The sequence below is a fragment of the Bubalus kerabau genome, chromosome 3, assembly GCF_029407905.1.
Source record: "Bubalus kerabau isolate K-KA32 ecotype Philippines breed swamp buffalo chromosome 3, PCC_UOA_SB_1v2, whole genome shotgun sequence".
In the NCBI taxonomy this organism is placed as follows: domain Eukaryota; kingdom Metazoa; phylum Chordata; class Mammalia; order Artiodactyla; family Bovidae; genus Bubalus; species Bubalus kerabau.
Window position 1 is genome coordinate 38,186,450 of NC_073626.1, and position 24,797 is coordinate 38,211,246.

At 46.3% G+C, this 24,797-nt stretch overlaps 1 protein-coding gene across 6 annotated transcripts in view; it reads left to right on the forward strand.

Annotated features, from left to right (window-relative positions):
• The first annotated feature begins 21,125 nt into the window (after window positions 1-21,125).
• MOCS1 (molybdenum cofactor synthesis 1) overlaps window positions 21,126-24,797 on the forward strand; it is a 34,488-nt gene continuing 30,816 nt past the window's right edge. For 4 of the 6 annotated variants that reach the window (XM_055571483.1, XM_055571484.1, XM_055571487.1 and 1 more), the window contains exon 1: window positions 21,130-21,347. In XM_055571483.1, coding sequence (XP_055427458.1) covers window positions 21,234-21,347 — 114 coding nt within the window. In that variant the 5' untranslated portion in view covers window positions 21,130-21,233. Of the gene's footprint in view, window positions 21,348-21,933; window positions 21,989-24,797 lie in introns of all 6 variants that reach the window. The other 2 variants (XM_055571485.1, XM_055571486.1) reach the window with 2 other exon arrangements.

Sequence of the window (24,797 nt, forward strand, 5' to 3'; positions counted from 1 at the left end):
TTAAAGCTCAACATTCAGAAAACCAAGATCATGGCATCTGGTCCCATCACTTCATGGGAAATAGATGGGGAAACAGTGGAAACAATGTCAGACTTTATTTTTTGGGGCTCCAAAATCACTACAGATTGTGACTGAAGCCATGAAATTAAAAGACGCTTACCCCTTGGAAGGAAAGTTATGACCAACCTAGATAGCATATTCAAAAGCAGAGACATTACTTTGCCAACAAAGTCTGTCTAGTCAAGGCTATGGTTTTTCCTGTGGTCATGTATGGATGTGAGAGTTGGACTGTGAAGAAGGCTGAGCGCCGAAGAATTGATGCTTTTGAACTGTGGTGTTGGAGAAGACTCTTGAGAGTCCCTTGGACTGCAAGGAGATCCAACCAGTCCATTCTGAAGGAGATCAGCCCTGGGATTTCTTTGGAAAGAATGATGCTAAAGCTGAAACTCCAATACTTTGGCCACCTCATGTGAAGAGTTGACTCACTGGAAAAGACTCTGATGCTGGGAGGGATTGGGGGCAGGAGGAGAAGGGGACAACAGAGGATGAGATGGCTGGATGGCATCACTGACTTGATGGACATGAGTCTAAGTGAACTCTGGGAGTTGGTGATGGACAGCGAGGCCTGGCGTGCTGCGATTCATGGGGTGGCAAAGAGTCGGACACGACTGAGCGACTGATCTGATCTTATCCGATCAGCTCCCTTCCGAATTCCCAGCTTCCCCATCTATCATTTCAAGCCCTCTGTTACCCTTGGCTTGCATCTTGCCTAGTTGTCCTCGCAGGCCAATCCTCCAACTTTGGATCAATCCTATCATTCACCTTTTCCTCTCCTACCACCAGCCTGCTGCAGACAGTCATAAAACCAAGAGGTGTGAAGCCAGTACAGATTTCTCTGTTCATAAGCATCAGAACCCTACCTGAGCACAACACACCTTTGAAGCCACACTCCTTTTTGGGTGGGACTCGAACCCATGGACTGGGACTTGAACCCACCTACATCTCAGTTTGAGAATTGAACCCATGATCCCTGACTAGAAAGGGACTAGAATTCTTTTGATTACAACTGCTCACTTGGTATCAGAACTGACTGACACTTGGCTTCTTTTGTCTCACCGCAGCAAGAATTCAGCACGGGGCAAAGTGGCAAAGAGTGAGTTTATTAGCATAGCATGCTTGTGGGAGATATTAATACAAGCAGGCAGGCAGGGGAGCTCAGGCCCCCAAAACAAAGAGGGCTACACTTTTATAATTAAACAAACAGTTGGGAGGGGAGAAGGCCACCTTCTTCCTCATTCCTGGGCAGACACTAAGGCTGACATAATTAGTTCTTCTTTGGCCGTATGTGGTCTAATCAGGACTGTCATGGTGCTATTTAAATCATGTGTGAAAGTCACTCAGTTTGTGTCCAACTTGTGCAACTCCATGGACTGTAGCCCACCAGGCTCCTCTGTCCATGGAATTCTCTAGGCAAGAATACTGGAGTGGGTAGCCATTTCCTTCTCCAAGGGAATCTTTCTGAACCAGGGATCAAACTCAGGTCTCCTGCATTATAGGCAGATTCTTTACTGTCTGAGCCACCACAGAAACCCATTTAAATCATATATATATATATAATAGCAACCGGGTGGTAACACATATGAAAATATGGTAATTCATTTAAGGTTTCAGTATAATGTCCCCTTTCACCTAGCTTCTTTCCTTTTTCACCTATATTTCTGTCTTGGCTCCATGCAGAAATGTTACTCTTCAAGGACTATAACTCTCTGACTTCATGTAACAAGATTCAGACACCCACATCTACTGTCTTGTATTTTAACCATCAGGGTTTGTGGTTTGAGTGTGTTTGGTGTTTGAATGCACCTGGTCTTCCTTTAAGGTAGTATAGATTGTTGCTAGGTTACTGGATTTCTTTCTTGAGTGGTCATTAGCTTACAACAGTCGCTAAACTCATTTAAAATTTCCTTTCTGTCCTTAATCCCCTAGTGCAGTTTCTAAACTACTTAATTATCCTACTCTACCCCTGTCACCTTGACAAATGTTTCAACAGTTGCTTCTCACATTTTCCCCGGAAATGAACTCTGGCGGACATTTGTTGGTTGACTTACCGCATCTGTTCCCTGCCACCCTCCACCTCAACCTTTTCCTCCAAAAGCACCCAAATTTTCCTTTAAGGCAGTGCCTCTCCCCGAGTCTCAGTGCTGTTATTTGGGTAGGTTTGCTTCATTTGCATTTCCAGCAGTGGGCTTCAGCCAATCAGCTCTCCTGTTTCTCTGGATATGGGGATTGGTTTATCACGGACATCATCCAATTTGGGCCAATGAGACACCAAGAGACAATTGTAGGGGCTTCTGGGAAATAAGCATCCCCTGTCTCCAGCTGGAGTCCCAGAGGAGACCACATCCCTTTGGGTGTTGCAGTGGGGACATGGTGTTTGTAACTGCGAGGGCGGGAAGGTGCGGTTCAGGAGTCAGATGGAATCCTGACTCTCTGGGCCAAACGATGCCTGCATCCAAGCCTGCCTTGAGACTGTCAGGTTGTATCAGTCAATCTACTCATTTTCTTTTATAAAAAAGTTTTGTTTATTATTTATGCCTGTGCTGAGTCTTCCTTGCTGCACGCGGGCTTTCTCTAGATGCAGTGAGCAGGGGCTCCCCTCTTGTGGTGTGTGGGCTCAATAGTTTGGCACATGGACTGTTGCTCTACAGCATGTGGGATCTTCCCAGACCAGGGATCGAACCTGTGTCTCCTGCATTGGCAGGTGGATTCTTAACCCCGGGACCACACCAGGGAACTCCCTCCACCTTGTTTTCTTAAAGCCAGTTTGTGTTGTGCTTTCCATTATTGCTGCCTAACTGGTGCCCCATTCCAAACGTTTGCCTCTGCTCTCGAATCCTCCATTTCACTCTACCTCCAGCAAATGATCTAGCCTCCTGGTTCAAGCAGGGAACAGGCTAAGTAGTGAGGGTGACATCAGCATGTTTCCCTGGCAGCTGCAAGTATCTGAATCTGAACCTTCCTCCTTCCTTTTAATCATTCGCCTCTGCCTTCTCAGAACCTCGGCTTCTCCCATATCTTTGCCACCTTTCTTTTCACTAGTTTCCTCCATTCACCTTCCATTTGGTTAGCATACTTACCAGGGTAGAGATAGTCCGAACCTTGTCTAACCCCACCTCCTCACATTCCTGCCTCTCTTCCATCCTTCTCTTCCAGACTTCTTAGGGGGAAATGTACCACCACAAAGACTTCATTGGTGAATGCGTATTTGGTCTCTCAGTCACATCCGACTCTTTGCGACTTCATGGACTGTAGCCCGCCAGGCTCCTCTGTCCATGAAATCCTCCAGGCAAGAATATTGAAATTTGTTGTCATTCCCTTCTTCAGAGGATCTTCCCGATCCACGGATCGAACCCAAGTCTTTTGAGTCTCCTGCATTGGCAGGCGGGTTCTTTACCACTGAGCTACCTGCGAAGCGCTATCTGAGGATGCACAGAACATTCAAGAGGCTCCATCCAGTGGGCAGGTTTGCATAGGAGGAGGCTCAACCCAGAGGTCTGGCCGGGATGTGAGGATGGGGGCATCACTGGCATTTGTTGGAATGGAAGCCAGTGAAGTTGGTGGTCCCCCAGGGAATGTGAGGAGTGAGAAGAGAAGAGGGCTAAGGAGGGCCTTTGGGGAATCTGGATGCCTAAGTGGAAAGTGAAGAAAAAAAGGGGGGGGGGCATCTTTGAATGAGACCATGGTAAAATGAAAGCTTACCACCAGAAATTTCCATTGTTAGAGGAAAATGGGAGAGAAGGCTGTGCCCAAAGCCAGGAGAGGAGTGTGCTCCAAGGAGGAAATGGTCCGTCAACTGGTACCTGGAGGTCAAGTGTGATAGAACAAAATCCCTGGATTTGACAAGACCTGGCAATTCCAAGTGGCAGGGACAGAGCAAGCTCTCAGTGGGATGGGAGAGTAAATGAGACGTATGAGGAGGAGAGAGAAGCTGGCAATGGTTTTATTTTCCTCTCCAACTGTCTTAGTTTAGATTTCTCCAAAGTAGACGGTGAATGAGTATTTGGGTATGGCAATCCACTCCAGTATTCTTGGCTGGAAAATCCCATGGACTGTAGCCTACCAGGCTCCTCTGTCCGTGGGGTCGCAAAGAGTCAGACACGATCGAGCGACTTCACTTTCACTTTCAGTCTACCGGAAGTGCAATGAAGCAGGGTGAAGGAGGCAGGGAAGAAAGAAAAGGCAGGACAGCAGGGTCCTCATAGGCAAGACAGGCACGCACAACGAGGGTGCAGTCCTTCTGCACCCCCACCTCGGGAACTGTGTGAGTGAGGCCTCCGAATGCTCCCCCAGTCATTCTGCTGCCTCCTAGGACCCCGCTGGATGAGGGTTGCCTCCAGGCGCCCCACCACCAACGTTGAACAGCTTACAGCCTCACCCTTGCCAAGCGAGCTCCCCTGGCTTCTGAGAAAACCCTCTGGCTCCAGGTGGGAAGAATTGCTGTACTGGGGCTGAAAACCATACCTGCTGAGCACCCTGGAGGGTCTGGGGAGTGTGGGCCAGGCATCAGCCCACACATGACCCCATCGGTCACATGGTTAAGGTAATAGGAGGGAGCCTTTTGAAGTGGTAATTAGAGGCAGGCATGAGAGAGCGATTTTAGCATAATTGAGGAGTGGAGAAATACAGTGTGCCAGCAGGAGATGAATCCTGGCAGAGGTGGGAGAGGTCTGATCTGGGTTGTAGATAAAAACTTTTCTCAGCCTTGCATTGTTCTCTTCTTGGAACTGGAGCAGGAGGAGGGGGAGGTGTAGAGGCTGTGGCTGTGTCCTGCCCTTTGACCCTTTGCTGCAGAAACTTGGGGATGCACATGGTCATCTCCATGTTTGTCAGGCCATCTTCCCGCATTTTCCCTCCCTGTGACTGAACTCTGTATACTTGGAGTTAAATTAGAGAACTTGATGACTTGCTGTATCTTTCTTGACTACACCTGCACTGTGACTGATCACGCAGCATGTGCTAGGAGCTGCAGAAAAAGTTTATCTTAAAAGTGAGCAATGAACCAAGAAATGGCAGCTGCAGAACTGTGGCAACACAGCCTAGAAGCCAGCGTAGACCCCAGATGAACTAGCCAGCGTCAATCACTTTTTTCCTCTCTCTACTTTCATCCCTTTTCCTGAAGGTCAAGGGTAGAAGACAAACAAGGTGTGATTGGGGAAGGAGTAAAACTGGGGCGGGGGGTGGGGGTGGAAGAGGCTGGCAGTGCCCGAAGCCGATAGTGTTGAGTCCCGTGAACAATTTCCAGTTGTCCAGAAGAAGGTCTCCCTTCTAGTGTATCGTAGAGGCAGAACTCTAGCCTTCTGACTATATGCACTCTGAGGGAAGGAAAGACAGCCAAAGAATGAAAAGCCAGATGACCAAGGGGTCATCTCTTAGGAAGAGTGATTTCTGTGGAGGCCACAGGAAGGGAACTGAATGATTGGATGCCTGCCCTCTTGGGTCTGTCCTGGATGACCTTGCACTTGACACCTTTGCCTGATCACTGGGCCCCTCACACATTTCTGGGGGCCCTTCCTACATCTCAAAAAATAGACCTGGGTAACTACACATGAGGCAGAAGCATGCCTATTTGCAGGATAGGGATAAATGGGAAAGGGAAATCATAAACATAATGAAACTCCGAAGGAAAGTGCAGTGTCCTGGAGCTGGTGACTCTGTGTGTGAGCGTGTGTGTGTGTGTGTGTGTGTGTGTGTGTGTGTGTGTGTGTGTTGGGGGTAGGCCTGGAGGAACAAGGAAGAGGGAGCAGATAGCAGACTCCAGGAAGGAGAAAGCCATGCTGGAGAGGATGCCTTGACAGAGGCTGTGACTGCAGCTGAAGGAGACGGGCCTCCCAGGGCAGCCACTCAGGAGCCCAGGGACTAGTACCCAGCCACTGCCCTTCCCCACTCTCAGCTCCTGCCAGGCTCCCTGCTGGACGAGCCCCGTCAGAAGCTAGAGGCCACAAGTCACCCCTGTAGGTCAGCCTTCTGAGGCCCAGAGCAAGGTGAAGATGGAAGGGGGTCTGGAGGTGCAAAAAGAAGCTATTTCCACCTCCAAAAGCAAACACTCTGATGTCTTTCTTAGGGTCAGTGTTTCAGAGCATAAGGACTGCCCCAGTCTACCAAACCACAGGGGAAAAAAAGATCTCTTTCATCTTGACCTGGGGAGGGGACAGAGCCGGAAACTGCATCCTCCTCCCAAGGAAGTAACTAGAACTAGAAGGGGGAGGTATGTGCTCCTCCCTCTGATAAAAGTTTATTAGATTTATTACCCTTGGCCCGATTCTGATTCTGTATTATCTCACGCCCACAATCTTTTATCTCTAATTCTCCAAGCCAAGCTACTTCTGAAAAATAAAGTTCTTCATTTGTCAACATAACATGACCTACTGATATGAACTATTTATCGCCATGATCTATTCCACTTAGTGTGAATGTCTGTTTTCTTGAGAAAAAATATTTGGTTTCTGAAGGCTTCCCTAGACCCTGTGTTATGTAACATATTCATACACTTTTGTGCACACATATAGTGTGTATAATATACTAAATAAGACTTTTCAAAACCCTGAAGCTTTCCTAAATTCTGAAATTTATCCGGCCTCTAGGCCTTCCGATAAGAGATCTTGGACTTGTGTTTTCATCCACATTAGCTTCATAATATTTAGGAAAAAAGCTAGGGAATGGTATGTTTTTCATTTATAATTAATATACTTTACCTAGAATTCAGCTCTGATATAAAATGTAAAGTTCTTTTAACTCATAACTATTTTTTAAAGTAATTCCCAGTCTCGTTTTTAATCTTTTGTAAGGTTGTGAACGACCATAGACTATAGTACAAGTTACAGCAGGAAAGAAGTGAGAGCTCAAGAGAGACACTCAGGGAATTACCTGAAGGGACTATCTGAGGGATGTGGTCAAGGTCAAGGCCACCAAGGGGGCAGAGTGCCTAAGAGCATGGCTTCTAAAGCTAGACTTTCTGGGTTCAAATCCCAGCTTCACCACTTGCTATCCATGTGCTCTTGGCCTACTTCCTTAACCTCTTTGTGCCTCATCTTATGTTTAATAACCCAGCAAAATTCTATTTAAATGATTTTTTTCATAACCAACAGCCCATGAAGTAGATAAGACAAACCAATTTCCATTTGAAACCCAAGAAGTTATTTGCCCGTGGCTAGGCAGTGAACTTGCAAGTGAGGACAGCCAGCCAAGTCTCCCTGCTGCCAAGCCAAACCTCTTCGCAATCTAGCACCTGCCTTATTCACAGAGGCTTGCCCCTCCCTGACTGCTCTAGCAAGGGAATGTGTCACGCGCAGCGTTCTCAGTTCAGTCAATCTCAGCTAAGTCCCAAAGGAGCAGAAAGACCTTCTGAGGTATTTCCAGAAGTATCAGTCTTTGATACTCCTTGTTTCATTTCTCCACCCTGATAATTGCCCCAATTTAATTTAATAAACAATCACATAATCTAGAGAGTGAGACTAAATTTTGCTTGCAGAGAAATCAGGCTTGCGTAAGTGGATCTGATTGTCTTCAGGGAATTACAGGCTGTTTTCCAGTTCAAAGGAAGAAATGAATCAAGAGGGAATCGATTTTCTTTTAAATGCATGGGCCTTAACAGAGTGAACTCTTGCTCTGCAGGTCTGGATAAAACAAAGCCATGTGTAATATCATCTCTTGCCTCCCTAGGATGATGGGAAGGAAATCAGAGTCAAAGGGATGGATGTCCAGACCTCTCTCTTGTCCTGCCTTCTGCTCCCCTACCAGTGTTTTCCGTGTATGAAAACCAACCAGAAGCCTGAGGGCAAGGGAGTCCACACAATCAACCTCTTAAGAGCAGAGAGAGATGAAAAATGATCCCACATAAGGGTGGGGTAAAACGGAGAGCAAACCACTCAGAATTCCACTGATACAGATATCAAGTTTACTTCAGTTCAGTCTCTCAGACATGTCCAATTCTTTGCGACCCCATGGACTACTGCACGCCAGGCTTCCCTGTCTATCACCAGCTCCCAGAGGTTGCTCAAACTCATGTCCATTGAGTCAATGATGTCATCCAACCATCTCATCCTTGTCACCCTCTTCTCCTCCTGCCCTCAATCTTTCCCAGCATCAGGGTCTTTTGCAATGAGTCAATTCTTCACACCAGGTGGCCAAAGTATTAGAGCTCCAGCTCCAGCATCAGTCCTTCCAATGAATATTCAGGACTGATTTCCTTTAGGATGGACTAGTTTGATCTCCTTGCAGTCCAAGGGACTCTCAAGAGTCTTCTCCAACACCACAGTTCAAAAGCATCAATTATTTGGCACTCAGCTTTCTTTATAGTCCAACTCTTACATTCATACATGACTAATGGAAAAACCATGGCTTTGACTAGATGAACCTTTGTTGGCAAAGTAATGTCTCTGGTTTTTAATATGCTGTCTAGGTTGGTCATAACTTTTCTTCCAAGGAGCAAGTGTTTTTTAATTTCATGGCTGCAGTCACCATCTGCAGTGTTTTTGGAGCCCAAGAAAATAAACTCTGTCACTCTTTCCTTTGTTTGTCCATCTATTTGCCATGAAGTGATGGGACCGGATGCCATGATCTTAGTTTTTTGAATGTTAAGTTTTAAGCCAGCTTTTCACTCTCCTCTTTCACTTTCATCAAGAGGCTCTTTAGTTCCTTTTTGCTTTCTTCCATAAAGGTGGTGTTGTCTGTACATCTGAGGTTATTGATATTTCTCCCAGCAATCTTGATTACAGCTTGTGCTTCATCCAGCCCAGAATTCCTCATGATGTACTCTGCATAGAAGTTAAATAATCAGAGTGACAATATACAGCCTTGATGGAGTCCTTTCCCAGTTTGGAACCAGTCTGTTGTTCCATGTCCAGTTCTAACTTTTGCTTCTTGACCTGCATACAGGTTTCTCAGGAGGCAGGTAAGGTGGTCTGGTATTCCCATCTCTAAGAATTTTCCACAATTTGTTGTGAACAACACAGTCAAAGGCTTTGGCATAGTCAATGAAGCAGAAGTAGATGTTTTTCTGAAACTCACTTGTTTTTTCGATGATCCAATGGATGTTGGCGATTTGATTTCTGATTCCTCTACCTTTTCTAAAAAAGAATACATTTGAATAAGTTCTAATGAGGTGGATGAAACTGGAGCCTAATATACGGAGTGAAGTAAGCCAGAAAGAAAAACACCAATACAGTATACTAACGCATATATATGGAATTTAGAAAGATGGTAACGATGACCCTATATGTGAGACAGCAAAAGAGACACTGATGTATAGAACAGTCTTATGGACTCTGAGAGAGAGGGAGAGGGTGGGAAGATTTGGGAGAATGGCATTGAAACATGTAAAATATCATGTATGAAACGAGTTGCCAGTCCAGGTTCGATGCATGATACTGGATGCTTCGGGCTGGTGCACTGGGACGACCCAGAGGGATGGAATGGGGAGGGAGGAGGGAGGAGGGTTTAGGATGGGGAACACATGTATACCTGTGGCGGATTCATTTTGATATTTGGCAAAACTAATACAATTATGTAAAGTTTAAAAAATAAAATTAAATTAAAAAAAAAGAAACATGTATAATATCATATATGAAACGAATCGCCAGTCCAGGTTCTATGCAGGATACAGGATGCTTGGGGCTGGTGCACTGGGATGACCCAGAGGGATGGTATGGGGAGGGAGGTGGGAGGAGTTCAGGATGGGGAACACGTGTACACCCATGGTGGATTCATGTTGATGTATGGCAAAACCAATACAATATTGTAAAGTAATTAGCCTCCAATTAAAATAAATAAATTTATATTAAAAAAATAAATAAATCCAGCTTGAACATCTGGAAGTTCTCAGTTCACATACTATTGAAACCTCACTTGGAGAATTTTGAGCATTATGTGGCTAGCATGTGAGATGAGTGCAATTATGTGGTAGTTTGAACATTCTTTAGCATTGCCTTTCTTTGGGATTGGAATGAAAACTGACCTTTTCCAGTCCTGTGGCCACTGCTGAGTTTTCCAAATTTGCTGGCATATTGAGTGCAGCACTATCACAGCATTATGTCTTAGGATTTGAAATAGCTCACCTGGAATTCCATCACCTCCACTAGCTTTGTTTATAGTGATGCTTCCGAAAGCCCATTTGACTTTGCATTCTAGGATGTCTGGCTCTAGGTGAGTGATCACACCATCATGGTTATCTGGGTCATTAAGATCTTTTTTGTACAGTTCTTCTGTGGGTTCTCGCTGCCTCTTCTTAATCTCTTCTTCTGTTAGGTCCACACGGTTTCTGTCCTTTGTTGTGTGCATCCTTGCATGAAATGTTCCCTTGGTATCTCTAATTTTCTTGAAGAGATCTCTAGTCTTTCCCATTCTGTTGTTTTCCTCTATTTCTTTGCATTGATCACTTAGGAAGACTTTGTTATCTCTCCTTGCTATTCTTTTGAACTCTGCATTCAGATGGATATATCTTTACTTTTTCCCTTGGCCTTTCTCTTCTCTTCTTTTCCCAGCTATTTGTAAGGCCTCTTCAGACAACCATTTTGCATTTCTTCTTCTTGGTTTTGATCGCCACTCCCTTTATAATGTTATGAACCTCCATCCATAGTTCTTCAGGCACTCTATCATATCTAAGCCCTTGAATCTATTTGTCACTTCCACTGTATCATTGTAAGGGATTTGGTTCAGGTCATACCTGAACAGGCTAGTGGTTTTCCCTACTTTCTTCAATTGAAGTCTGAATTTGGCAATAAGGAGTTCATGGTCTGAGCCACAGTCAGCTCCTGGTCTTGTTTTTGCTGGCTGCAAAGAATATAATCAGTCTGATTTCAGTATTGACCATCTGGTGATGTCCATGTGTAGAGTCGTCTCTTGTGTGGTCAGAAGAGGGTTTTTGCTGTGACCAGTGCGTTCTCTTGGCAAAACTGTGTTAGCCTTAGTCCTGCTTCATTTTGTACTCCAAGGCCAAACTTGCTTGCTACTCCAGGTATCTTTTGATTTCCAACTTTTGCATTCTAGTCCCCTATGGTGAAAAAGACATTTTTTTTGGTGTTAGTTCTAGAAGGTCTTGTAGGTCTTCATAGAACCATTCAACTTCAGCTTCTTCAGCATTAGTGGTTGGGGCATAGACTTGGATTACTGTGATATTGAATGGTTTGCCTTGGAAACAGAGATCATTCTGTTGTTTTTGAGACTGCACCCAAATACTGCATTTCAGACATTTTTGTTGAGTATGAGGGCTACTGCATTTCTTCTAAGGGATTCTTGCCCATAGTGGTAGATATAACGGTCATCTGAATTAAATTCACCCATTCCATTTTAGTTCACTTGATTCCTAAAATGTTGATGTTCATTCTTGCCATTTCCTGTTCGACCACTTCCAATTTACTTTGATTCTTGGTCTTAACGTTCCAGGTTCCTATGCAATATTGTTCTTTAAAGCATCAGACTTGACTTCCATCACCAATCACATCCACAACTGCACATTGTTTTTGCTTTGGCTCAGCCTCTTCATTCTTTCTGGAGCTATTTCTTCACTCTTCTCCAGTAGCATATTGGGCACCTACTGACCTGGGGAGTTCATCTTTCAGTGTCCTATCTTTTTGCCTTTTTATACTGTTCATGGGGTTCTCAAGGCAAGAATAGTGAGGTGGTTTGCCATTCCCTTCTCCAGTGGACCACATTTTGTCAGAACTCTCTACCATGACCCATCTGTCTTGGGTGGCCCTACACAGCATGGCTCATAATTTCAATGAGTTAGACAAGGCTGTGATCCAAGTGATCAGTTTGATTAGTTTTCTGTAATTGTGGTTTCCATTCTGTCTGCCCTCTGATTGATAAAGATAAGAGGCTTGCGGAAGCTTTCTGATGGGAGGGACTGGATGTTAGGGAATCTTGGTCTTGCTCTGAAGAGCAGGGACATGCTTGGTAAATCTTTAATCCAATTTTCCGTTGATGGGTGGGTCTGTGTTCCCTCCCTGTAGTTTGACCTGAGGCCACACTTTGGTAGGGGTAATGGCAGTAATATGCAACCTCCTTTAAAAGGACTGTTGTATGGAGGCCCTTGACCCTACAGCAGGCCACTGTTCACCCATGTCTCTGCCAGAGATTCCTGGACACTCACAGGCAAGTCTGGCTCAGTCTCTTGTGGGGTCACTGCTCCTTTTTCCTGGGTCCTGGTGCACACAGCGTTTTGTACCCTCCAAGAGTCTGTTTCCCCCCCGTCCTGTGGAAGTTCTATAATCCAATCCCACTGTCCTTCAAAGTCAAATTCCCTGGGGGTTCTCAGTCTCTTTGCTGGATCCCCAGGTTGGGAAATCTGTTGTGCACCCTAGAACTTTCAGAACAGTGCGAAAACTTCTTTGATGTAATTGTTCTCCAGATTGTCTGCTGGGTGGCTCTATGGTGGGGCTCATAAGCCACACCTCCCAGGTCTGCGGCAGTCAGAGCCCCCGTCCCCATGGCAGACCACTGCTGACCTGTGCCTCCACGGGAGACACTCAAAAACTCAAAGGTGGGTCTGGCTCAGTCTCTTGTGGGATCCCTGGGTCCCGGTGCACATGAGGTTTTGTTTGAGCCCTCTGAGCATCTCTGGCAGGTATGGGGTTTGATTCCAAATGCGATTTTGCCCCTCCTACCATCTTGTTGGGGCTTCTCCTTTGCCCTTGGATGTGGAATATCTTTCTTGGTGGGATGCAACATTCTCCTGTTGATGGTTGTTCAGTGGTTAGTTGAAATTTTGGAGTTCTCACAGAAGATGAGCGCATGTCCTTCTACTCTGCCATCTTAGCAAGGATATGCTGTCAAAGGGCACCCCTTTCCTGTAATTGGGCCAAGCAGTATATTTAAAGAAAAAATAACACACAGGAGGAATTCGCATACTGTATTAGTTGTCCACAGCTGTGTAACAGTCACCCCAAATGTAGTGGCTTGAAACAAACATTTTCTCACAGTTTCTGAGGATCGGGACTCATGCAGTGGCCAGCAGTGTGATTCTGGCTCGGGTAATCCAAGAGATTGCAGTAAGGTACCCACGAAAGCTGCAGTCATTGGAAGGTTCAACTGGGAGTGAAGGGCCTGAGTTCAAGATTGCTCACTCACAAGGCGGTTGGTTGGAGGCCTCAGTTCCTCACTGGCTGTCAGCAGGAGGTGTCCTTCCCTGGTCTGTGGGCCTCTCCAAAGTGCTGCTCACAACATAGTAAATGGATTCTCCCAGAAAGTGAGTGATGAGAGAACAAGGAGCAAGCAGCTTGCCTTCCACAAACTAACCTCAGAAACCTAACACCAATGCCTTTGCCACATTCCATTTGCTGCTCTTCCTAAATTCAGCCCACAGTTAAGGGGAGGGAAACAAGGCTCTACCTTAAACAAAAACAAAATCTAGTGTTTTTATTTTTTTTATTTTAAATTTATTTTTTTAATTGAAGGATAATTGCTTTACAGAATTGTGTTGGTTTAAGCCAAACATCAACATGAATCCACCATAGGTATAGATAGTCCCCTCTCTCTTGACCTTCCCTCCCACCTTCCTCCCCATCCTACCCCTCTAAGTTGTTACAGAGCCCCAGTTTGACTTTCCTGAGTCATACAGCAAATTCCCATTGGCTATCTATTTTACATATGGTAATGTAAGTTTCCACGTTACTCTCTCCATACATCCCACCCTCTCAGTTTTTTTTGGCCTTGCTGCATGTCAAGCAGGATCTTAGTTCCTCGAGCAGGGATTGAACCTGAGCCCCTGGCAGTGAAACCACAACATCCTAACCACTGAACAGCCAGGGAATTCCTGGATCCACCTTTTGAAGTAAGGAGTATTTCAGAATTTCTGGGACTTCCCTAGTGGTCCAGTGGTTAAGAATCCACCTGCCAATGCAGGGGGACACATGTTTGACCCCTGGTCTGGGAAGATTCCATGTGCCGTGGGGGTAACTAAGCCCATGTGCCACAACTACTGAGCCTGTGTGCCCTAGAGACCATGCTCTGTAACAAGAGGAGCCACCGCAACAAGAAGCCAGGGCACTGCAACTAGAGAGTAGCCTCCAGTCACTGCATCTAGAGAAAGCTCAGGTGTATCAACAAAGACCTAGCACAACCGAAAATACATAAATAACCCACTCCAGTATTCTTGCCTGGAAAAGTCCATGGACAGAGGAGCCTGGCTGGCTGCAGTCCATGGGGTTACATGACTGAGCATGTGTGCATGAGGGTGGAGGGTCACGGGTTGGTAGCAATAAACTGGTAGAACTAAAAAAAAAAACAAAACAAAACGAAAATACATAAATAAAATTTTTAAAAATATGGACCAATCTTAAACCACCCTACAGTCAGAAAGAGATTAGGAGAAAGAGTTCAGAGTAATTTCCTTGCAGGGGTGGGAAGGTCTCACAAGGTTCTCAGCGCCCTTCCACACCTTCTTCTCCCACATGCCGAGGGGCTCAGGGCTCCCTGGTAGTTGGTTTGCCGCTGGGACCCATCCTTCCTGGCAATCCCTTCTCAACTTTCCCAATTCATTGTCATACCTACCTCATTTCCCATGATTGCTATTGGCTACCTGTCCTTGGAAAGCAGTTAAGCTAATTTGATTTGAGGTGTTCACGGTGTGGACACACAGACCCCTGGAGGCTTAATGAACCCAAAGAAATCAATCTAATCTCTTTCATGTGGGGCAAAGATGGTTTTGGTGGCACTAGTAAGGCACTCTTTGCTCCTAAACAAACTATAAAAGCAATAGATCATTTGCTTATGCATTATGATTTAATCCTGGGGAAACCAAAAACCTGTTTATGATTCCTAACTGAAGAGGAACCTGAATCAAATGAATAGAAAGTGACTAAATGGCAGAGGTTACACCCAAAGTGTGGGGTTGGTTTCCAGTGTGGGGCTCCTTCATTGAACCCGGTTTCCTAGGGAGGATTCCCTGAAACCATCATCCCACCACTATCCTCTTCATAAAACAGATAGCCCACCAGGAGCCCAGGAAAATAGGGAATTGGTCTGAGTTTTTTTTTTTTTTTTTTTATGGTTTAGGAAAGATGATGTGATCAGAGAGTAATTATAAAGCACTATTAGGATGCCTCTGGGTCTGCAGAAGATGAAAAGGCATATATTAAGGCAGAAATTCTCAACCTTTTTGTCAAGAAATCATTCTACTCTTTAAAAGTACAAAAGACCCATAGACGTTTTTCTTCTGTGTGTTATGTTTATTTAATATATATTTAGTAAGCCATTTTCTTTATATTTATCATTTAGAAAGTAAGACAGAAATTTAAAAATACTGAACTCATTTAAAAATAACAAAATCAATACCTATTATAAGCATTTTTATTAAAATATCTATATTTTCCAAAAATTAGGAAGAAAGGTGGCCTTGTGTTCCATTTTTGCAGATCTCTTTGTTGAGCTTCATAGAAAAGCTGGATTTTCATATCTGCTTTTGCATTCGATCTGTTTTGAAGCCACTATTGCATAACCTGTTTAAAATTCATCTATAGATGACACCACCCTTATGGCAGAAAGTGAAGAGGAACTCATAAGCCTCTTGATGAAAGTGAAAGTGGAGAGTGAAAAAGCTGGCTTAAAGCTCAACATTCAGAAAACAAAGATCATGGCATCCGGTCCCATCACTTCATGGGAAATAGATGGGGAAACAGTGGAAACAGTGTCCGAGTTTATTTTTTGGGGCTCCCAAATCACTGCAGATGGTGACTGCAGCCATTAAATTAAAAGACGCTTACTCCTTGGAAGGAAAGTTATGACCAACCTAGATAGCATATTCAAGAGCAGAGACATTACTTTGCCAACAAAGGTCCGTCTAGTCAAGGCTATGGTTTTTCCTGTGGTCATGTATGGATGTGAGAGTTGGACTGTGAAGAAGGCTGAACACCGAAGCATTGATGCTTTTGAACTGTGTGTTGGAGAAGACTCTTGACAGTCCCTTGGACTGCAAGGAGATCAGCCCTGGGATTTCTTTGGAAGGAATAATGCTAAAGCTGAAACTCCAGTACTTTGGCCACCTCATGTGAAGAGTTGACTCATTGGAAAAGACTCTGATGCTGGGAGGGATTGGGGGCAGGAGGAGAAGGGGACGACAGAGGATGAGATGGCTGGATGGCATCACTGACTCGATGGACGTGAGTCTGAGTGAACTCCGGGAGTTGGTGATGGACAGGGAGGCCTGGCGTGCTGCGATTCATGGGGTCGCAAAGAGTCGGACATGACTGAGCGACTGAGCTGAACTGAACTGAACTGATAGAGCCATAGGAGCATGAGAATGGAAAAGGCAGATAGTATCTTAGCAGTATTAAGAAGTATTTAGTATTAGTATTTGTATTAATACAAATATTAGTATGTACAAGTATTAGCTTGACCTCGGAAACCCACACTTTAAGAAGCACTGAATTAAAGACATACTACAAACTCTCCCCACTGATTTTGCTGATGACAGACAACTGAATGGTGAAGTCAGCACTTCATAGCACTGGGACTATGGTGACATGTGCAGAGACACATAAAACCTCCATAGTTGGTTTCAGTTTATAATGCAACCCACAGGGATGAATAAAGGCCAGAGTTGTTCAGGGGAACAGAACAGCTTGGATGGTATTGTATTAAAACACAAGAGGAAGTTTGTTCCCTTGGTAAAATTTTTACTGTTCACCAATATCTGCTTCCCCTCTCTGCCAGGAAGCTAAGCTCCTCTTCCCTTTGAAATTATATGTAGCCGCATGACTTCCTTGCAGCGGAATGATGTGTGACCTTTCCAGGAAGAGGCTCTATGAGCTGGTTTGCTCCTCTGCACACTGCTTTTCTCTCCAGATGTTCTGTGTTGATATCAGCTTCCCCGCCAACCTGGGGCTCAGAGTCAGCACAACACTGATGGGAAACAATTTTCAGCTAACCCTTACTGGACATGTAGCCATTGAGATGTTGGGATTGGTTGTTATAACAGCACAATCTAGCCCATCCTGACTAATACAGCCACCTCACTGGAAAGGCAAGTCAAAGGCATAGAATGTACTATTTAATGCATGTTTATCAGGAGATTACTCTGCATTAAACACCATGCTACGTGTTGTGATTAAACATGACTTAAATTTGGCAGAAGCCCTCAAAGAGCTTATATTGCAGAAGGCACATAGATAAACTGTTGCATTATTGTAATTACCACTATCAACAAGGGTGAATCTAGGCTACTATGGGATGGAAAAGTCCTTGAATCCTTTATCAGTCTTGGAACCAGCAAGAAACCGACAGTACATTTAGGTAGGCTTTTCAAAGGGATCATTTTTGAGGTGTGGGCAGAGTTCAAGTGGCTAACAGGGATGTTGAGGCATCTGTGACCATCACAGAGGAAAGCCAACCCCGCCCCAGCTTGAAGGGACAATGGCTAGAAACGGTGTTGTTGGACCTGGTGTTACTGGACTCATGATGGAAGGGCCATTTAATTATAGTTGTAGAATAGGACAGTCAGTGCCAGACCACAGCAAAACAGGCAGGAGGAATAAACACTCTGACTTCACTCTCTTTCTCATCTCCAGTGTCCTGCTTGTGCCTCCTGCTAGGCAGGAAACCAGAGACAAGGGTGCCTGGGTGATGCCATCAAACAGCTGGTAGACACCAACATTCTATCCTCAGAGCAGGGTGGGGAAGGTCACTGAGAATCTGGACAGGCAAATGGAGAGCAGCGTGAATAAGGTCCAAACAACATAGACATTAAATGAATTGTTGAAATAATATTTTTCAAAACTTTGAAAAATTTCATTGCTGAATTAAAATGCCTAAATTTGCAGAGTCCACAGCTACCGATGGAGTGAAGAGGGATTTGAATGAGTGTTCCCTGGTGGCTCAGACGGTAAAGCATCTGTCTACAATGTGAGAGACCTGGGTTCGATTCCTGGGTTGGGAAGATTCCCTGGAGAAGGAAATGGTAACCCACACCAGTACTCTTGCCTTGAAAATCCCATGGACGGAGGAGCTTGGTCCAGGCTACTATCTGTGGGGTCACAAAGAGTCAGGCACGACTGAGCGACTTCACTTTCTTAGAGGGCTGCGTACTTGAGGCTTCTCTTATGAGAGAGAGAGGCAATGGGCATATAGCCAGAAAACCAACTGTGGGTTTTTGTTGAATAAAGACTTTGTTTTTTAGAGAAGTTTTAGGTTCACAGAAATATTAAGAAAAAGGTACAGAGATTTTCCACATACCCACTGTCTCCACACATGCACAGGCTTGTCCACCTGTCAACATCCCCCACCAGGGCGGTACATGTTACGACTGATGAACCTATGCTCTCACAGCATAACTAGCCAAAGTTCATCATATACAAATTGGTTAATTCTTAGTGTTGTATTGATACATCCTGTGCTTTTGGACAGATGAATAATGATCTGTACCATCATTGTGGTATTATAGGGAATACTTTCACCGTCCTAAAAATCCTCTGTGGTCCAACTATTGACCATTCCCCACTAAACCCTGGCAACTACTGATCTTTTTACTCTCTTCATAGTTCTGCCTTTTCCAGAATGTTCTACAGTTGGAAACATACAGTCATATGTAGCCTTTTTCAGATTGTTTTCTTTCACTTAGTAGCATGCATTTAAGGTTCCTCCATATCTTTTCATGGATCATTAACTCATTTCTTTTTAGCACTGAAATAATATTGCATTGTCTAGGTGTACCACAGCTTATTAACCCATTTACCCACTAAAGGACATCTTGGTTGCTTTCAAAAGTTTTGTCCTGGGTCCTTTTTGGGAGGGGGGGACATTGAGAGGAGGGAAGACGGGCATCAAACTTAGTTGTGGACAGAGCTTGAACAGTCCTCCATGGGGTCTCAGGACCTTTTCAAATAGATTTCCATCAGGCCTGTCCCACTGTTTCAAATGTACCCAAACACACCTTCAACCCCTGCATATATTGTCTGAACTTTGAAACATACTAACTACCAAGTGTGTATTAGGAAATAAAGATACAGTTCATGGCCTCAAAAAAATGATAGACTAGAGGGGAGGAAAAGATAACTGACAGCAACTGATTTGTACAAATGCAGCAAGACTTTCAGAAAAGCTAGGGTGATTTTAGCTTCAAACTAAAGGTGAGTTTCCTATGATGTTTTTCAGTGTTTGGTTCTTGCAGTTCCATAGTGATATAACAGACGGGCCTATTTGAGTGTAAGGATTCTTAGTACATAGATTGGAGAAGGCAATGGTACCCAACTCCAGTACTCTTGCCTGGAAAATTCCATGGAGGGAGGAGCCTGGTGGGCTGCAGTCCATGGGGCCTCTAAGAGTCGGACATGACTGAGCAACTTCACTTTCACTTTTCACCTTCATGCATTGGAGAAGGAAATGGCAACCCACTCCAGTGTTCTTACCTGGAGAATCCCAGGGACGGGGAGCCTGGTGGGCTACCATTTATGGGGTCGCACAGAGTCGGACATGACTGAAGCAACTTAGCAGCAGCAGCAGCAGTACATAGATTTGGAGAAGGAAATGGCAACCCACTCCAGTATTCTTGCCTAGAGAATTCCGTGGACAGAGGAGCCTGGTGGGCTGCTGTCCATGGGGTCACACAGAGTCAGACATGACTGAAGCGACTTAGCATGCATGCATGCATTGGAGAAGGAAATAGCAACCCACTCCAGTATTCTTGCCTGGTGAATCCCAGGGACGGAGGAGCCTGATGGGGTCTATGGGGTCGCACAGTCGAACACGACTGAAGCGACTTAGCAGCAGCAGCAGCAGCAGTACATAGATTCATTACTGAGGGTGCATTCCATGGAAAGTTTTAAAGACTATGCTCTTTGTTTTTGAGAGAGAGAAAGGGACCCTTCTTGCCAATTCCTGATACATACTGAATCTTGACTTTAGGAATCATATTGTCTTGGGTTTAAATCCCAGTTTTGCCAGCTATCAACCATGTGACTCTGGAAAAATTACCTATCCTCTCCAAGCTTCTGTTTCCTAAGTTGCAAAGCTGACATTCTATTATCTGTAAGACTATTGTAAGTACTAAGTGATACTTAGCATGATGTTTGGTGTGTAGGGAGCATTCCAAAGATGATATCCGCTTATTCTATGACTTCTTGCTACGTAGGTTTTTGAACACAGACACCAAGATTGTTAGTGTCCTTAGGGCACTAACAGTTGGAGAAGTGTACCCTGAAGGAGGGAGCTGACCATCCTACAACCAGGGCCTAGACTCGGTGAAAGGACTTAGATAAGTCATGAATGTGCAGGCTCAGACATTGCTTTTTTTTAATTGATTAAGAACTATTCAATAAGCACTACGATAATGTGCTGTGCTGAGCACTGTGGGTGACACAAAATGACCGTGAGCATTGATCCCTTCTTTCTAGAAGACTGCAGTCACTGCATACAGGAGCATTACAAATATATATAGAACTACAGTACATACCATAATAGGTTAAAGGATTTATGACAAAGGAAGAAATAAAAGCCTAAAAGTTTCAGGAAAAGAGAGAACATTTGGTTGAGTATGTGTTTCGGGCTTAGGGCACTGTTGAGGTTAGTGAAATGGAATTTCTTCTGTGTCTGAGCATGGATGACCTTTAAATCAGCAGAGATGGGCAGAGGTGCATAGGTAGGAAAACACAGTCAAGGAAATGGCCAATAATCCTGTGTCAGGGAATGCAGGACGTACTTTGGGGAGAAATGGCTGATAAAGCCAGAAAGATGGTGAGGGAAAAGCCTACAGCTATTACTCATTCATGTCTTTTTTCCTCAGATCTTTTTATGTAAAATGTTGATATTTTGTTCATTATTATTATTATTATTAATTTGCATTCTGACTTTCTGAGATACTGCATTAAAACATTATCTTGAAAATCTACTCTTTTGGCATCTCCTTAAATTTCATTCACCTGGCCCTAAAGCACCTAGGTCGTGGTATGTGACTGGCACAAAGTCCAGAGCTGCCAGTAGGAAAAGACTCAGGATCTTTGGCTGAGTTTGAACCTGGCGTTTTCCAAGCCCTCCCTAGATAGAACACAACCTGCCAGGGAAAAGGAGCCGCCGGAGTGGACTACAACTCCCAGAAAGCCGCGCGGCACGGCGCCCACGCCGATTGGCTGCTCGGGCCCCGCCCCCGCCGGGCCCCGCCCCCCTCGAGGACCCGGGGCGGCGAGTCCCGGGCTAGCGTTCTCCCGAATCGGCCACCCTGTGGTATCTTGCACAGCCGGCAGGCTTCAATGGCGGCCCAGCCAGTGTCCCGGGTGGTGCGGCGTGTCCTGAGAGCCGGTGTCCGGAGCTGCAGCTCGGGGGCTCCGGTGACGCAGCCATGCCCTGGAGAGCCTGTCGTGGAGGTGAGCCCGTTCGCATCTACACTTTTCTTGGGGGAGGCAGTGGCCAGGCAGCTAGCTGCCCAGAAGCACCCCGGTCCCTCCGCGGCAGCTGCTTCTGAAAGTGGTGTCCGCTCCTGGGAGGGACCCCCGCCTCGGCGCTTAATTAGGCGCACAGGGAGAGGTGTGGAAAGATGTTCTCTAGATCGACCGCCCAGTCCCACCTGGAATCCCAGCTGGGGGTGGCGGGGTGGGGGTGCTCCCTGGGGTCTGACTCAAGAGCTTCCCTGCCCACCCGGCCAGGCAACCTCCTTCCAGGTCTGAGTTACTCCCAGAGATGGGGGAGCAGGCGGGCAGGACTCTGGGACCAGTGCAATGTTATTAGCACCCCTCTCAGCCCTGCCTCACACCCTTAAACAGCTTCTTCCTTCAACAGTTTTCCTCACTGTACCCCCCGGGGAGGGGGGTGCGGTGGTTAATCTGTGTGATCACGTGCTTTTGTGACACCTACTTCATAATGTGGCACTGACTAAAAATGTCACTTTGTAGTCACCTGGCTGTGTGACCCGTCCTTCACTAGCTGTTTGTGTTTCATCTTCATTTCCCTTAGGAGGGTTCAGCCTGATTCTGGAGCAGAGTGGAGCCCAGAACCTGGGCTCTTGCAGGTTTGGGAATCTGCTTTCTCTTTAGGGTTAGGATAGCGCCCCCCGCCCCGAGTCCTTAACAGCATGTCTCAGAGGGATTTTTGGCGTGACAAGTTTTCAATTTTGCCCATCTTGTCAGGGTATCATTTTGGGAGAAGCATCTCTTTTTATTTGGTGAAACCTTTTCTGGGTCCATTTGGTCATTCCTTTCCTACCACCTGGCACAGGACTTCAGGTTCAGGGGCTCAGCAGGTCAACAGATTGAGCACCTGCTGTTGCTCAATCAGGAGGAGGGTCTCAGGCTACATTGCTTTCCCCAATTCTGACCTCCCTCCTCACCCTCAGAATCCTGGGATAAGCAATTCGCATTGCTGGGAGGTGAAGAAGTGTGTCCAAATTCTTGAATTCTGAACGTTATGGAGGGAAAAATGGGAAAACCAAAATGGCTGAGAGGTCTTTAAAGAATTTAGGAAAAAGGGAAGTTTCTCCTCCCCACCCTGAGCCCCTAACTTACTTTGTACTTTTCAGCCTGATGCTAAGTGGCTTCATTTATGGTCTCACTGAGGCCTCACAGTTAAACCACCTGAGGTGAGTAGAGTTTGTATCTTCAGGTGAGGGAGCCCATGGAAGTGAACTTCCCTGGACCCCCCTGAGCTGTAAAGTAAGTGAGCAGGAGCGCAAACTCTCGCACCTGTGCTCCGGCTTCTTTTCTTCAGGGAGGATGGGGGAGGCTGCTCCTGCCCTTTCCTTTACACTGTGAGGGCGGAGGTATCATTAGCCGGTAGGAAGGTGGACTTGAGCAGAATGCCTCAATTTTAATCCCAGCCCCGTCACTTACTAGGTGTGTGAATGTCAGCAAGTCCCTTCACCGCTCAGTGCCTCAGTCTTCTCCTCTGTGAAATGGGAAGAACAGTGTCTACTTCTTAGGGTGGTTATAGAGATTAAAGGAGTTAATGTAATAATATATATACACACACTTGAAAAGTCTGGCCTGTGTACATGCTGTGCATGAGTATCTCATGTTTGTCTTAATAATTATCCTGTCACTCCATAAGTCCCCTCCCACCTGGACGTCTCCCAGCAGGGTTATCCTCCGCAGACAGGTTGCTTCCCTGTGTTTCTAGGTACGGTGCTTACTCGGTGCTCTGCGGGCGGTGGCGTCAGCAGATATTTGGGGCCATTTGAAACAGACCTGGTGAGGTAGCACGCAACAGAGCGCTGGACAGGATGCCCCAAGCTTTCACGCTCACTGTGCCCAAAGTGTGACGCTGCTCCTCGGCCTGCGGCTTCCCCTCTTTTCATACCTTTAAGACCAAGGGGTGGCCAGCCCATCTGTACGCAGTTGAGGGAGGGCATAGAATGTCCTTCGGAGACTCTCAGAGGTGAGCGAGTCTTGGAGACAGCTGTGTTCTGCTCATCTGCTGAGCTTGCCAGTTTGCGGGAGCAAGGGTGGGGGCTCCTGGAATCCCCATCCTCCCTTGCCTTCCAGCAGGGAGCCTTTTCCCCACACCACCGTGCCCTGAAGTGCCCTGGAGGTCTGGTTTGGGATGGGAGGTGCTGGGAGAGACAAGGGGAAGCCAGGGGGTGTTGTCCGTTTGTCAGGGTGTGGGCTTGTCTGTTCGTCAGAGTGTGGGCGGGAGAGCGATGTGAGGTGTGGGGAGGGAGCTGGCTGCGAGGCTGGTGGAAGGGGGCCTTGGGTTGGGTCCACTGGCAGCTTGAGGAGGTTCTCCAGGTGGACAGGGGAGGTAGGTAGGGGAGACGGAGCTCCCTGCCAGCCTGGTTGGCACAGTCAGGACAGAGGGCTTCCCACAGTTCCAAGCGCTACACTCCTTTTTCTCCGTCTCAGGTTCCAGGCAGGCTTCGTTGAGGTGACATGGGGCTGGCCTCAGGTCCCGGGCGTGCTGCCTTGGTCCAGGGGAGAGGCTGACTCTGTGCCAGCGGCACCTAGTTATTCGGGGGGCCGGGAAGAGCATGTGTTGGAGAGGTTTCTGCAGGGAGGGACTGTGTACATGAGGAGGATGGCCGGGCCAGGGCTGGGGCAGTCACCCTCGGGAGGAAAGCAGACTTTTCAGGAGGCCTGTCTGAACGTCCAACCTGCCCAGCTCCTCAGAGGGCTGTGTTTCAGTGACGTATGACTATCCTTACAGATGTGAAGACCTCAGACTTAGGGCGGGGCTGGAGGGAGAGTGGAGGTCAAGGCCTGGGGCTGGGCACTTTGTCCAGGTCCCCTCATTTAATAGAGATGAATTTTGAACATCCCTGGGTATAGCTCGTCCCAAAGAGCCTGTAAATTGGCCCAGTGCTCTTTGGGTTTGGCCTGTCTCTTTGTCCCCCAGCTCCTCTGGTATCTACACTGCAGAGCAATTTGGAAGTTGGCCTTTATCAGACAAATCAAAGGCCCGATGTTAATGGATACCAGGGAAGGCACTTGGAGGGCAGGTCCCTCCTTAAACTGACTCCTTCCTACTACCCTTCCCCACCTCACCCAGTCTGCACTGATAGGAGATGAGGTGTAACCAGTAGCATATGGTTGGCTGCCTTGGGCCCAGTTAATCGCACTGGTGTCCATGGTCCCTGGGTAGCTCATACCCCCCTTGTCCTGCTTCGAGTGGTGTGAGGGCAGGTCTGGAAACCCCAGCCTTGGGCCCTCTGCCATTAAGTAGGGCTTTGCAAGACTAGGGAAGCTGACATGAGTGGGAAAACTAGTCATAGTGTATACAACTAGTGCCCCTCCATGGATATATGATGACTGGACATTTCTGAGTAGGCGTTAGATTAAGTGAATGGGAGCAGTCTCTTCCTGAACCCCTACTGTGTGCCAGGAGCTCCT